This window comes from Eriocheir sinensis, chromosome 16 (assembly GCF_024679095.1).
Source record: "Eriocheir sinensis breed Jianghai 21 chromosome 16, ASM2467909v1, whole genome shotgun sequence".
NCBI classification, from domain to species: domain Eukaryota; kingdom Metazoa; phylum Arthropoda; class Malacostraca; order Decapoda; family Varunidae; genus Eriocheir; species Eriocheir sinensis.
This window is the reverse complement of record NC_066524.1, coordinates 21806501-21820667: the sequence shown is the minus strand read 5'-3', so window position 1 is coordinate 21820667 and position 14167 is coordinate 21806501. Positions and strand designations below refer to the sequence as shown.

Below are 14167 nucleotides of genomic sequence, written 5' to 3'. Positions count from 1 at the left end.
GAGAGAGAGAGATATCCAATCTCTCAAGGTGACAATGATTATAGAAATGATTAGAGGTCAAGACACACACACACACACACACACACACACACACACACACACACACACACACACATCTATAAATCACTTTGAAAGATTTACTCACCACAAAACCTAAACCACATTCTCTCTCTCTCTCTCTCTCTCTCTCTCTCTCTCTCTCTCGTTCCATCGTTCTTTGTTATTTAACGGGAAGGAACGGGAAGGGAAGGGAAGGGAAGGGAAGGGAAGGGATGGGAAGGGAAGGAGAAGGAACGGGAAAGGAAGAGAAGGGAAGGCAAAGAAAGGAAAGGAAAGGGAAAAATGGCAAGGGAAGGCAAGGGAAGACAGGGCAAGGGAAGGGAAGGGAAGGCAGGGCAAGGTAAAGGGAGGGAAGGGAAGGGAAGAGAATGGAAGAGAAGGAGGGGACGGGAAGGGAAGGGAAGGATGACCAGACACAAAAAACGACATCCCCCCAAAACGCCACAATGGCCGGGGTTTCCGAACTAGCCGGATGCAGCCTCGGGAAAGGAATACAAATTAAGGAGCGGGAGGATGCGGAGAAAGAATGGCTAATAAATAATAAAGAAGAAGAGAACACGATGAGAACAGGTTAGGTGAGGGAGGGAAGGGAGAGGAAGGGAGAAAACCAAGGGGGATGGAGATGAAGAAGGGAGAGGAACGGGAGGAGGAGGAAGGAGAAGTAGGATAAAGAAGGAAGGATGCGGAGGAAGAATGGATGATAAATACTGAAGAAGAAAACAGGTGAAGAACAGGGAGAGAACAGGTGCGGTGAGGAAGGAGGAGGAAAGAGGGAGCAGGGAGAGACCAGGTGAGGTGAGGAAGGAGGAGGAAAGAGGGGCCAGGAAGAGAACAGGTGAGGTGAGGAAGAGGGAGGAAAGAGGGGGCAGGGAGAGAACAGGTGAGGTGAGGAAAAGGGAGGAAAGAGGGGGTAGGGAGAGAACAGGTGAGGTGAGGAAGAGGGAGGAAAGAGGAGACAGGGAGAGGCAAGATTAAAAAAGGAAGAAAGCGAAGAAAATATGACTAATAGATTATAAAGAAGAAAACAGGTGAAGAACATGAAGAGAACAGGTTAGGTGAGGAAGGGGGAGGTAGGGAGACGTATGATAAAGAAGGAAGAACAGTTGATAAATGATAAAGAGAATATAGATAAAATTAATAGAAATAAGATGAGGAAGATAAGATAGATACATACATAAAAGACAGAGAGAGAGAGAGAGAGAGAGAGAGAGAGAGAGAGAGAGAGAGAGAGAGAGAGAGAGAGAGAGAGAGAGAGAGAGAGAGAGAGAGAGAGAGAGAGAGAGAGAGAGAGAGAGAGAGAGAGAGAGAGAGAGAGAGAGAGAGAGAGAGAGAGAGAGAGAGAGAGAGAGAGAGAGAGAGAGAGAGAGAGAGAGAGAGAGAGAGAGAGATGCAAATGCCACACCGCACACCTGAAGAACATACGACAGGTGACAGCCACGGAAAGGTCAGGTGTCCGGGAGGGAAGGGAAGGGAAGGGAGGAACAGATAGAAAGAATAGGTAGGAGAGAGAGGGAAGGAGAAGGAGAAAAGGATGGAGGAAGAAAAAATGCGTAAAGAGAGAAAGAAAAAGATAAAATATAATTAAAAAAACTGTAGGAGAGGAAGAGAAGGGAAAAAAAGGAGAGAGAGAATGAAGGAGTAGGAAGAGAGAGAAGAGAAGAAAGAGAGGGATAGAAAAAGATATAGGCCTAATATATAATAGAAAATCACTGAAGGAGATGATTTTTTTTCCAAGAAGGAGAGGAAGAAGAAGAGGGAAGGAGAGAGAAGGAAGGGAAAGGAAAGGAGGGAAAGAGGGAAGGAAAAAGAAGAAAAGGAAGAAAAAGGGAGAAAAAAAGATGAAATAGGAAAGTTCGTAGAAAAAACGTGATATGAGATGATTGAAGAGGAGGAGGAGGAGGAGGAGGAGGAAGAAGAAGAAAGGGAGAGAAAGAGAGAGAATTACAGTGTGACGAGAGAGAGAGAGAGAGATGAGAGAGAGAGAGAGAGAAGAGAGAGAGAGAGAGAGAGAGAGAGAGAGAGAGAGAGAGAGAGAGAGAGAGAGAGAGAGAGAGAGAGAGAGAGAATTACAAAGGGAGGGAGGGAGGGATGGAGAGAGAGAAAGATGGATGGAGGGGCGGAGAGAAAAAAAAAAAACTTGATGGCTAAGAGGAATCACGAAATGTGGGAATTTTCGAGGAAGAAAAAAGAAAAGGAAAAGAAAATAATTAAGTGATGCAGTGGAAGGAAAGGAAGGGAGAGAGAGAGAGAGAGAGAGAGAGAGAGAGAGAGAGAGAGAGAGAGAGAGAGAGAGAGAGAGAGAGAGAGAGAGAGAGAGAGAGAGAGAGAGAGAGAGAGAGAGAGAGAGAGAGAGAGAGAGATAATGACAAAGAGAAAGAGAGAATTAGGGGAAGGAATGGAAAGCGAAAGAGATAAAAATAGATAATAAAGAAAGAAAAACAAAATAAAGAAGAAAAAGAAAAAGAAGAAGAAGAACAACAACAACAACAACAACAGTAGGACAAAACTATCCTTACTCAATTATGAAAACCTGTCAATCAGTCAACACGTGAACCACCACCACCACCACCACAACTCGAGCTGGAAATAGTCGCCCCCCTCCCCCTCCTCTCCCCTCCCCCTCCCCTCCCCTCAATCACCCTCTTAAGGCAATTACATGACCCGGAAATACCAGAGCCTTTGAGAAACATAAAAATGACAGGGTAAGAGAGAGAGAGAGAGAGAGAGAGAGAGAGAGAGAGAGAGAGAGAGAGAGAGAGAGAGAGAGAGAGAGAGAGAGAGAGAGAGAGAGAGAGAGAGAGAGAGAGAGAGAAATATGTGAATCGGCAACGTACAACAGAAAAGAAAACCAGAATGCAATAAATTTAGCAAAGAGGAAAAAGAAAGAAAAAGGAAAAAAACCAGAAATGAGAGAAAATGCCAAAAAAAGAAACAAAGGAAAGAAAAAGGGGATGAAAATGAATGCAATAAATACGAGGAAGTGGAAAAAAATAAAGAGAAAGAAAGAGAGTAGACAAGGGAGAGAGAATAAAGGAGAGAGAAAAAAAAGAATGAAATGAATTAGAGGAAGAGAAAAAATGATTGACAGGAGAGAGAGAGAGAGAGAGAGAGAGAGAGAGAGAGAGAGAGAGAGAGAGAGAGAGAGAGAGAGAGAGAGAGAGAGAGAGAGAGAGAGAGAGAGAGAGAGAGAGAGAGAGAGAGAGAGAGAGAATAATGATAACAGTAAAGTGGAGAAAAAAATGTCGGAAATTGCGGAAAAATGATGCAGTAATTTCGAGGAAGTGGAAAAAAATTATAAAAGAAAGAAAATAAGTGGAGGAATAAATGTAGGAGAGAGAAAAATGAATAAAATGAATTAGAGAAAGAGAAAATATATAAAAGGAAAGAATTAGTGTTGAAAATATGTATCAACGTAGAAGAAAAAAATATTGTAATATATTTGAGGAGACGAAAAGGAAGGAAAAATATAGGAAAAATAAATGTGAGGGAGGAAACTAACTTAACTAATGGGAAGGAAGGAAAACGAAGGAAAGACAGGAGAAAATATAAGAAAGAAAAGAAAAATCTCGGAGGTCACAAGAATCATATAACGTAACGAGTCCAAGGAAACAAAGACGTGATTGCGGAGAGAAAAGCTGTGAGGGAGAAGTATAGATGACAAAAGTTAACTAAAAATAAACATGAAAAATCGAGAGAACGAGGAAGGGCAAAGAAGAACCACTACAAAAAGTGATGAAAACAAATGCAGTTTATACACGGAAGAAAGAGCAAAGAGAGCTTATAGGACACGTATCTATAAAATGATCGCTAAGTGCGCGGTGATGATTGAGACAGAAAATAATGTGAAGGAGGAAGCGGAAAGAATGAGAAAAATGACTTAATGACACGAGAGAGAAAATAATGTGACTGTCAACGTGTTCATGCAGGAGATAACTGTGACATTATATATAAAAAAGTTGATGAAAGAAATAACTGTCACGAATTAAAGGAAGCGAGTTATTGAAGTGAAGGTAAACATAATAACACCTGGAAAAATATAACAAAAAATACGTCTGACTAATAAATATGAAAGTAAAGAGCCTTAGAAAATTAGACATCGAAAAATACACACACAGAAAATATTTATAAAAGGAAAATTGAAATATATATAGCTGTAAAAAAAGGAACTAATGACGGAAAAATCTACACAATATTATAAAAGGAAAGTAAAAATATGAAAAAAATACCAGAAAAACACACAAACACACACACGCACACAGCCGAAAGAATTAAGCGTGGAACACACACACACACACACACACACACACGTACATACATATAGAGATTGCAGTCCCATTACTATTGCTACGGGAGATGAGAGAGAGATTAAGGGATGAGAGAGAGAGAGAGAGAGAGAGAGAGAGAGAGAGAGAGAGAGAGAGAGAGAGAGAGAGAGAGAGAGAGAGAGAGAGAGAGAGAGAGAGAGAGAGAGAGAGAGAGAGAGAGAGAGAGAGAGAGAGAGAGAGAGAGAGAGAGAGAGAGAGAGAGAGAGAGAGAGAGAGAGAGAGTATTAAGCGTTATGGATGCCACACCGAACAACAACAATAACAACAACAACAAGAGCAAGAATATTAGCAAGCTCAAAACGAATGCAAAAAAAATAAAGTAACAAAAAACAACGCAAATAACGACAACAACAACAACAACAACAACATCACCACCACAACCACCACCATCACCACCACCGCCGCCAACATCAACCCAACAACCCAAGGCCTTTAGTGAAACCCCATTGGCGAGATAAATTAATAATGAAAAGAAGAAGAAAAAGGAGATAGAAGAAGAGAAGGAAGACAAGAAGAAAGGAAGGAAGAAGAAGGAAAGGCAGAAGAATAGAAAGAAGTCATAATATATACGAGTTGATAAATGATAATGAAAAAAAAGGGAAGGAAATAATAAAAGGAGGAAAAGGAGGAAGGAAGAAGGAAAGGAAGAAGAAACTGAAGAAAAGGAAAAAAAGAAGAAAAGAAAGAAGTCATAATATATAAGAGTTGATAAATAATAATGAAATGAAGAAGAAAAGGAGGAAAAGGAGGAAAAAAGGAAGGAAGAAGGAAAGGAAGAAGAAAAAAAGAAGAAAAGGAAAAGGAGGAAAAGGAGAAAAAGGAGAAAAAAAGTATAAAAGAAGAAAATGAAGAAGAAAAAAAACAAAAAATAAAAATACAACCACTAGCGTTTACAATGAGAAATAACTACGCCTAAAAAATAAAGAAGGAAGTGAAAAACAGGCAATATATGAGAGGTCACAAAAATGATCTCGCCAAAAGGGTTCCACAAGCACCCACAAGCCTAACCTAAAGGGCTCGGTCACTCACGCAGCCTCCAGAGCTCTGCCGCCTCTCAGCCTGAAGGTACCGGTCCAAGTTGAGCTGTTGGTAATACTCCAGGAAGGACATTTTGCTGGGACTGGTTGGCATCACTGGCTCCCTTCCTCCTCCTCCTCTTTCTGGCACTATAACTCGTCCTCCTCCTCCTCCTTCCTCCATCATGAGAGGGGAGAGATATATTCCCTCCTTCCCCTCCATTCCTCCAGGTCCTTGAGGAAACTTTACAACCATTTTCTCTCGTTCAACACCACCACAGTCACCTCCACCTCAACTCCACTACTGAGGACGGCGTTGTGTGTGTCTTCCGTGTCTTGGGTGTTGAGCTTAGGGTTGCAACACCAGTATCAACACAAGAGAACCTCCTTTACGTGTGGTGGTGGGTGTTGATTTGCTGCAGACAGGCTTGCAACACCAGTCTCATCACCACCATCAACTCCGGCAACCTCCTTTATACGTGTGGTGGTTTGGTGTTGAGTTGCTCAGTCGCGTGTGTCCAGGAATATAACACCACCACAGTCACCACCACTATCACCACCACCACAACCACCACAACCAACAACAACAGTATCAGTCTCCGTTCAGTCTCAGTCACGTATTCATCTCGTTCAATTTTTTTTCTCAATTTCTTTATCTCTCTTTTTTTCTTTACTCTGGAAATTACATAGAGGCTTTAGACTTGTAGTGCGACCCCGGAGATAAAGACTTAGGAAAATGAAAATAAAAAAACAGTCATAAATAGCAACAGTAAACTCGATCTTTTTTAGGAAGCGAGTGAAAAATAAAAATGAAAACTGGATATTAAGTGGAAAATCGTGAACAAATGAAGGAAATAATAGAAAAAAAGTTATACAAGGCAATGAAAAAAAAAATCCCTCGATCTTATAAACATGAAAATCGAAGCACAGTGAAAAAAAGTATATCAAAACGAAATGCATTATGTTATCAGAGCTTCCTAGAGGTGAGTGCGTGGGTGAATAACATGACGAAGCGAGGTATTCTAGAGCGTCACGTCACTTTACACTGGTAGAAATTAAAAAAAAAAAAAAAAAAAAAACTCGATCCTTTAAACGTGAAAATCGAAGCACATTGAAAAAAAAAAGTATATCAAAACGAAATGCATCACGTTATCAGAGCTTCCTAGAGGTGAGTGCGTGGGTGGACATGACGAAGCGAGGTATTCTAGAACGTCACGTCACTTTACACTGGTAGAAAAAAAAAAAAAACTCGATCATTTAAACATGAAAATCGAAGCACAGTAAAAAAAAAGTATATCAAAACGAAATACATCATGTTATCAGAGCTCCCTAGAGGTGAGTGCGTGGGTGGACATGACAAAGCGAGGTACTCTTGAACGTCACGTCACTTTACACTTCACTTCAGAGCAACGTATATTACAAAAAGGAGAGAGGAAACTAGCGCAGCATCTGTACGGAGCTTCCTAAAGAGATGAGCGAAGTTGGTGATAAGGTGAGCGTGTCCCTCCCTGTACGAGCTCTCCTGTGGCCACTCTTACTTTGTTGTCTATTATGGGAGCAGTGAGTAGCGGGTTATTTTTTCTCTCTGCACTCTTTTTGTTGCCCTTGAGCCGTCTCCTTTGCTGTTAAAGAAAAAAACAAAACATGCATAACACTTTCACGTCAGCGGTCAGACACAACACAATGGTCACTGCTTCCTATGGCGCAGGTGTGACTTTGATTGGCTCACCTGGTGCTGCTACGTCACAGGTATTGCTGACTCCACACACACACACACACACACACACACAAACACACACGCGCGCACACACTCAGACCTTTGACATCTCGTGTTCTTGCGGATACAGACAACAAAGGAACCGGATGTATGGAGCGACGGCAGAACACACACACACACACACACACACACACACACACACACGAGGTCCTGACACCCCTCCTCCTCTATCACAGCTAAAACACATACTACAGATTTCTTATGTATCCACGTGTTACTCTCTTCAACAAATGACACACACACACACACACACACACACACACACACACACACACACACACACACACACAATAGCCGTTTTGACCTCGGGATAAACCTTTGATGTAGACGGATTTGTTGCGGTCCATTATTACGGTTAGCCTAGTCACTCCAACCGCAGCCTTGGAACCCTATCATAATCATTTCAGCGCCCGAGAACACATTTGACAAGGCTTTCGTAGGATTTCTGGGTATTTTCAGGGATAGTTTTATGACCCTGGTGGTAGTCTGATCCTTTTTCTGTACCATGAACGTGAAAAAAAACTCATTAGAACGCGACTGATCTCCTTTACGGCCTTTGGAAATAGCTAGTGGACTTGAATATCGACTTTGGAACATCTTCGTCGGCGCCTTTCATGTGGCAAGACCCACCGCTGCTGCCTCGTGGACGGGCGGATAGCGGCAGCCCAGGACGCGTGTCAGCCGCCGCCCCCGCCGTGATAATGACAAACAAACGAGGCTCGCGTGGCTGAGGCGGCGCTCGCTACGGCCTTATCGAGACGCCGCTGTTTTCCGCTCCTTCGCCCACCCAAACAGTGCCATAACGCGTCGCTATCCATGCCGTCACTCCCGCCACGGCACGATTCCACAAGACTGACGCTGTACACATGACCTCAGAGTATAGGGGTAATCCGGAGGTCAATATTAGCTCCATTCAAGACACAATGAGACGGAGATGAACACTGGGGTCACGCGTAGCACTACTAAAACCATGTTTCAAGGTAGGGTGCCATTCTTAACCTCAATGGCACTGGGGATGACAATGGCACTCCCTATACAATGCGACGGAGATGAACACTGGGGTCACGCGTAGCACTCCTAAAGCCGTGTTTCAATCTATAGGGTGCCATTCTTGACCTCCCTGGCACTGGGGATGACAATGGCACTCCCTATACAATGCGACGGAGATGAACACTGGGGTCACGCGTAGCACTTCTAAAGCCATGTTTCAATCTATAGGGTGCCATTCTTGACCTCCCTGGCACTGGGGATGACAATGGCACTCCCTATACCCACACTAAACACAGTCACTGCACAGGTTACCCAAGACACCGCTATCAAGGCACTACTGAACCGCTGCCTCTCGCTAGGGTGCCGCCTGACCTCACTACTGGCACTGGCACTCCACCCGCCTGTCCAGAGTGCCACGTCATCTTAAACTCCATTATAGGTGTACCCTTGTTTATAGTCTACAGGTGGTGGTGCCGCGCGTGCCAGGACCAACGGGGGAAGCACTCACAGTTTTGGCACTCCCGACCTCACGCCACTGGCACCCCGGCCCACAGTGGCACTACACGTGGCACTTGGGGTTGATGGAGGTGCCTTATGTTCCCTGGTATGTCCTGTGTGTGTGTGTGTGTGTGTGTGTGTGTGTGTGTGTGTGTGTGTGTGTGTGTTTGTATCCTTTCTTCCCCCCTCACTCCATCTTCCTCCCCAATCACTCCATTTTTAACTATTTCTCTGTCTATTTCCTCTCCCCTTACCCCTTCTTCCTCCCTTTTCCTTCTGTCTTTATCTATATCTTCTCTTCTCCCTTACGTGTGTGTGTGGGGTGGGGGGAGGGATATGTGTGTGTGGGTGGGTGAGTGTCTAGGGTCACCAATACACAATTCACGTATGTTAATAATTGAAAATATAAAAATAATACAGTCGTCACGGAACCCCATATACCCTTCTGGCTTCCTCCTCCTCAAACGCTTCGGGCTGTTGCTATGACTGTTTTTGAAGACCACAGAGAAGACAGAGAAGAGTTCACGGCACAGAGATCTTGCTAATGTACTGCCAGGCTCAGGAAACCACTCATGGAACTCTCTAATACTTATACGAAAGACATTTTGAATAGAAAGACTAAGGTGTTGAGACGTTTGAGGATACTTGACTTCCTCTTCCTACGCTACGGTACGTCTGACTAACCTATATTCTCTGTTTGCTTCGACCTTCTGAAACAGCAAACGTCGCCCCTCCTTCCCTCTGCTGATAACCTCCTTACCGTCACGAGGCTGTTGTTATCGGTGACCTGTTGTCCTTATCCCCTCCTCCTCCTCCTCCTCCTCCTCCCGACCCTGAAACCCTGATACTCCAGTCACATGTATCCTGCCTGATCTCTCTCTCTCTCTCTCTCTCTCTCTCTCTCTCTCTCTCTCTCTCTCTCTCCCTGCCTTTATCTCCCTTTCTTCCTTCTCCCTGATTCATTCTCTCTCTCTCTCTCTCTCTCTCTCTCTCTCTCTCTCTCTCTCTCATCTCCATGTTTTTTGTGTTTACTTTGTTTACCTCTCTTCCTCCACCTCCTGATTCTTCCCTCCTGCTTCCCTCTCCCTGCCTTTCCTCACTTAACACCCTCCCCTTACCCCCCTCCCTTCCTTCCTCTCTCTCTCCCTCTATCTTCACCTCACGATCAGGGAAATGCGGTCAGCGGCGGCGTACGTGCTAAGAAGGGACAGAACACACTCGTCAGCTGATCATGGTGCCACTGTGTCTGGGTTTACAGTCTTGTGGCGCCTTGGATTGCATCACGATGCCTCAGAGCGCTTCACAGAGTCACATTATCATTATTAAAACAGACGAATCGGCTTACAACAGCTAATAGTGTCTTGAGGTGCCTTAGCGTTGCCTCAGTGCCACACAAATTAATATTCGAACCAACGACGTGAGAACAGATGTGACAACTATTCCCGGAGCAGAAGCTTTGTCAGACTACCACCAGCCTCGTAACACTACCCAAGAAACACTAACCCAACAACCTCTAGGAAAGACTTACCAAATGAGAGCGCGTTTTTCACATTCACAGAGCAGAAGTCTTGTCAAACTACCACCAGGCTCGTAACACTACCCAAGAAATACTAACACAACGACCTCAAGGAAAGACTTATCAAATAAGAACGCTCTTTCACATTAAAGGTGAAGAGGTCGTGTCAAACTACCACCAGGCTCGTAACACTACCCAAGAAATACTAACACAACAACCTCAAGGAAAGACTTACCACATGAGAGCGCGTTTTTCACATTAACAGTGCAGAAGTCTTGTCAAACTACCATCAAGTTCATAACACTACCCAGGAAATACTAACACAATCTCTACGGAAACCTTATCAAGTGTGTGTGTGTGTGTGTGTGTGTGTGTGTGTGTGTGTGTGTGTGTATGTGAGCCCGGAAATGCTTGAGAATAAAGACCCGACACTGTCTCTAGGGGACTTACAGAGTGCCTGGTAATGCCCCACTCAGCCCTGTTCCCGTGCTCCACAAACCCGCCTTGTCTCGCCTGCCACGTGTTCAGTGACAGCCACAAAGCCAACACTGTCCTCAGATACTATGCAGGGGCTAAAAACGCCTTGTGATACCCTGCACGTGTGGCGGTCATATCCTTAATTATTTCGGGGAAGCTCACATATTTGGCGTTTGAAGGAGTTTGGGGCATTTCCAAGGATTGTTTTAGGAGTTAGTGATAGTCTGACTTTTTTTTTCCGTACCATAAACCTTAAAACACATTCAAGAAAACCCGATTAATCTCCTTTTCGGCCTTACGAAGTAGCTGACGTGAGAGATGGATGCGTGAGACATTTGACAAGGCTTTCGTAGGAGTTTTGGGCGTTTCCAGGGGTAGTTGTATGACCCTGGTGGTAGTCTGACCCTCCTTCTGTACCATGAACCTAAAACCACACTCATAAGAACTCGATTGATCTCCTTTTCGGCCTCTGGAAATAGCTGACATGAGAGATGGAAGCTTCTGAGAATACCAACCATGTAACTGTCTCCACTAACAGCCTGGTAATGTCCAGATAGTTATGTGTAAACAGCTGTGAGGTTATCTAACAGCCACGGCGATCTCTTGCAACATATACCCCCACCGCCTCACCCTTGCATCATCATCGCATTGCACTGTATAATATAAGGAAAGTTACAGACCACGTGACTGTCGGTAGTGTAGTTTTCCGCGGTCTAGCACGATTGCCTTATATCAATATCGTATTAAGCATCATCATCATATTGCGTCATTGTATCTATATCTAGGTCAGGACGAAGGTGAGGTCGAAGTCACGATGGCTTATAGAGTGGGGACACCTCTCTCTCTCTCTCTCTCTCTCTCTCGGGAAAATTAAATAAATGGAAAGGGAAGGGAAATGAAATGGAGAAAAAAGCGGAAGAGGAGGAGGAGGAGAAGGAGGAGGAGGAGGAGAAAGAAGAGAAAGAGGAAAGTGAAAGAGGAGATAAAGAGGATAAGAGAGAAAATAAGAAAGATAAAAAAAGAGAAAGAATGGAAGGAAAAATAAGAGAGAGAGAGAGAGAGAGAGAGAGAGAGAGAGAGAGAGAGAGAGAGAGAGAGAGAGAGAGAGAGAGAGATTACAAGATTACACACACAAAAAAAAAATCATCATCCACTTGAACTCACATTAATGATTGCCCAACTGTGTGTGCGTGTGTGTGTGTGTGTGTGTGTGTGTGTGTGGTTTTCGTACATAATTTTTTTTCCGTGTGTGTGTGTGTGTGTGTGTGTGTGTGTGTGGTTTTCGTACATAAATTTTTTTCCGTGTGTGTGTGTGTGTGTGTGTGTGTGTGATTTCCGTACATAACAAATTATTTTCCGAGTGTGCGTTTACGTTGTGTGTACTGCTTCAAAACACCGGACACACACACACACACACACACACACACACACACACACACACACACTTTGTTCCCTAAGCGACAACACACACACTTGAGAATTCCACACACACACACACACACACACACACACACACGCGAGAGCAATATCAAGTCTAATACAAAGGAAAATCTCTAAAAACTCGAACCCTGGTCAGGAAGATTTCATGCTAACTCTACATAACTTTCAGCCACTCACAACAGGCCGCGGAGAAAGAAAGTTTGACTCTTCCACGTAAGACTTAATGAAGGAAGACTTGAAGCTAATCGTTCTTTACCTGGTTACTCTTGGACTTAGTGAAGAAAAAGGTTGTCTTCTGCTTGATCCGTCGCTGTTATGCAAGGTGGTTTGGGAATGTCCTGATTATGTGGAGAATGGAGTTTGCTGGCATTGTTTTTCTTTTTCTTTTCTTTCCTTTCTTATTTTCTTGACACGATTATTTTTTTTATTTTCTTGAGTGTGGGAATGTCATGAGTATGTGGAGAAAGGAGTGTGTTGTCATTGTTTATTGTTTTTTTCTTTTCCTTTTCTTTTTAATTTTTTGACACGACTATTTTTTTTTTCTTTAGTGTGGGAATGTCCTGCTGATGTGAAGAATGGAGTGTTTTCATTATTATTTTCTGGTTTTTCTTTTCCTTTTTAACGATTTTTTGTTTTCCTTTAGTTTCCTTTCTTTTTTTTAGTTTTTGTCACGGTGGAATACACACGAAAGTCTTCATTCCTATTTTTCGATCACTGTCACAGCCCGACACATATCAGTAGCAATAATAATAATAATAATAATAATAATAATAATAATAACTGCTCCGTCTTGTCAACTTTTCTTTTTCCTACACACGACACTCAAATACGTATCCATCAATCCATTACGTATGAAAACACTCAACTGGTCCTTTTCAGCCTCACCACGATAATAACAATAAAAAATTCGCCTCACAGTAGTAATGACAATATATCCACAATCTTTTATGTCACTCTTTCTCTTCCCCTACACACGACAACACTCTCAAACACTCTAAATTCGTTCTTCTATTCCGCCTCACCACGACGTCAATCCACCATCACTACCTATGACAAACTACCCACGAGCCACGAGTTCCCCCAAAACACAAACAGCAGCGGTCAGCAGCCACCCACAAGCCCTGAGGCAGCACGCGCGGAGGGCCGAGAATAAGCGTTACCACATGACCCCACTCGGCACAATGTCTCCATCGCTTCCTAACCTAAAATCACACATATAAACATCGATACCCAGTCAAGCATTACACAAAACTTGCTTATTGACAGTATACGAGTGGAAAGGGTGGGCAAGTTATGTGTTATTCGGGTTTTAGAAGAGTTATCGTACGAATGGGAACGCTGTCTGCCTGAGAGACGAAGGGGCAGCCGTCGGCCACTGGGGACAGCCTATAACTGGCACCGAGGCACCGACAGCGTGGCACCATACTCTGCCCGTGCCACCAACACTTACTCCCCCTGGCCTGGCACTACTCCTTACTCTCCCTCCTCCTCTGTCTCCTCTGCACCTGTACCTCTCTCCATGTTCCCTCCTCCTCCTCCTCCTCCTCTGCTCAGCGCCTCTCCCTCCCATATCTCCCCTCCTCCTCTTCCTCCCTCCGCAATACCTCTCCTCATTGGCTTCTCATATCTCCCATCCCTCCTCCTGGTGGACGAGGCTACCTCACACATACTAGAGCATCCAGAACTATATTAGAATTCCCCATGGAATACACTACACCTCGAATACACAACAGGGACGATGGTATGATGTAATGGTCGTGTGCCAGTCTCGTCTCCCTGCTGGGTCGGGCGAGATGAACGAGCTCCCACGAGGCTTAACGTGCTGCTGAACTGTTTGCTTTTATATACCACTGGGCGAATTAAAACATTATTATTATTATTATTATAGCGAGTGTCGAGATGCTCTACCCTCCCTTCCCTCCCCTTATCTCTCCTCCTCTCTCCCTCCTCCTCCTTTTCCTCCGCCCAGCTCCTCTCCCTCCAATATCTCCCCAACTCCTCCTCCTCCTCCTCATCCTCTGCTAAGTGCCCCTCCCTCCCTTCCCTCCACCTCTCTTCATTGGCTCCC

General features: G+C 44.1%; 1 protein-coding gene across 13 annotated transcripts in view; it reads right to left on the bottom strand.

Annotated features, from left to right (window-relative positions):
• Positions 1-14167, bottom strand: part of LOC126999572 (uncharacterized) — a 67274-nt gene that overhangs the window by 29805 nt on the left and 23302 nt on the right. For 7 of the 13 annotated variants that reach the window (XR_007753435.1, XR_007753440.1, XR_007753437.1 and 4 more), the window contains exons 1-2: positions 12356-13411; positions 5415-6076 (exon numbers count right to left, since the gene is read on the bottom strand). The exons of 1 other annotated variant lie outside the window; for it this stretch is intronic. Coding sequence is in view for 4 of the 12 variants with exons in the window: in XM_050862334.1 (XP_050718291.1) it covers positions 5415-5657 (243 nt within the window). In the remaining 8 variants the exon portion in view is untranslated. 5 more of the 13 variants (XM_050862334.1, XM_050862335.1, XM_050862337.1 and 2 more) reach the window with 5 other exon arrangements.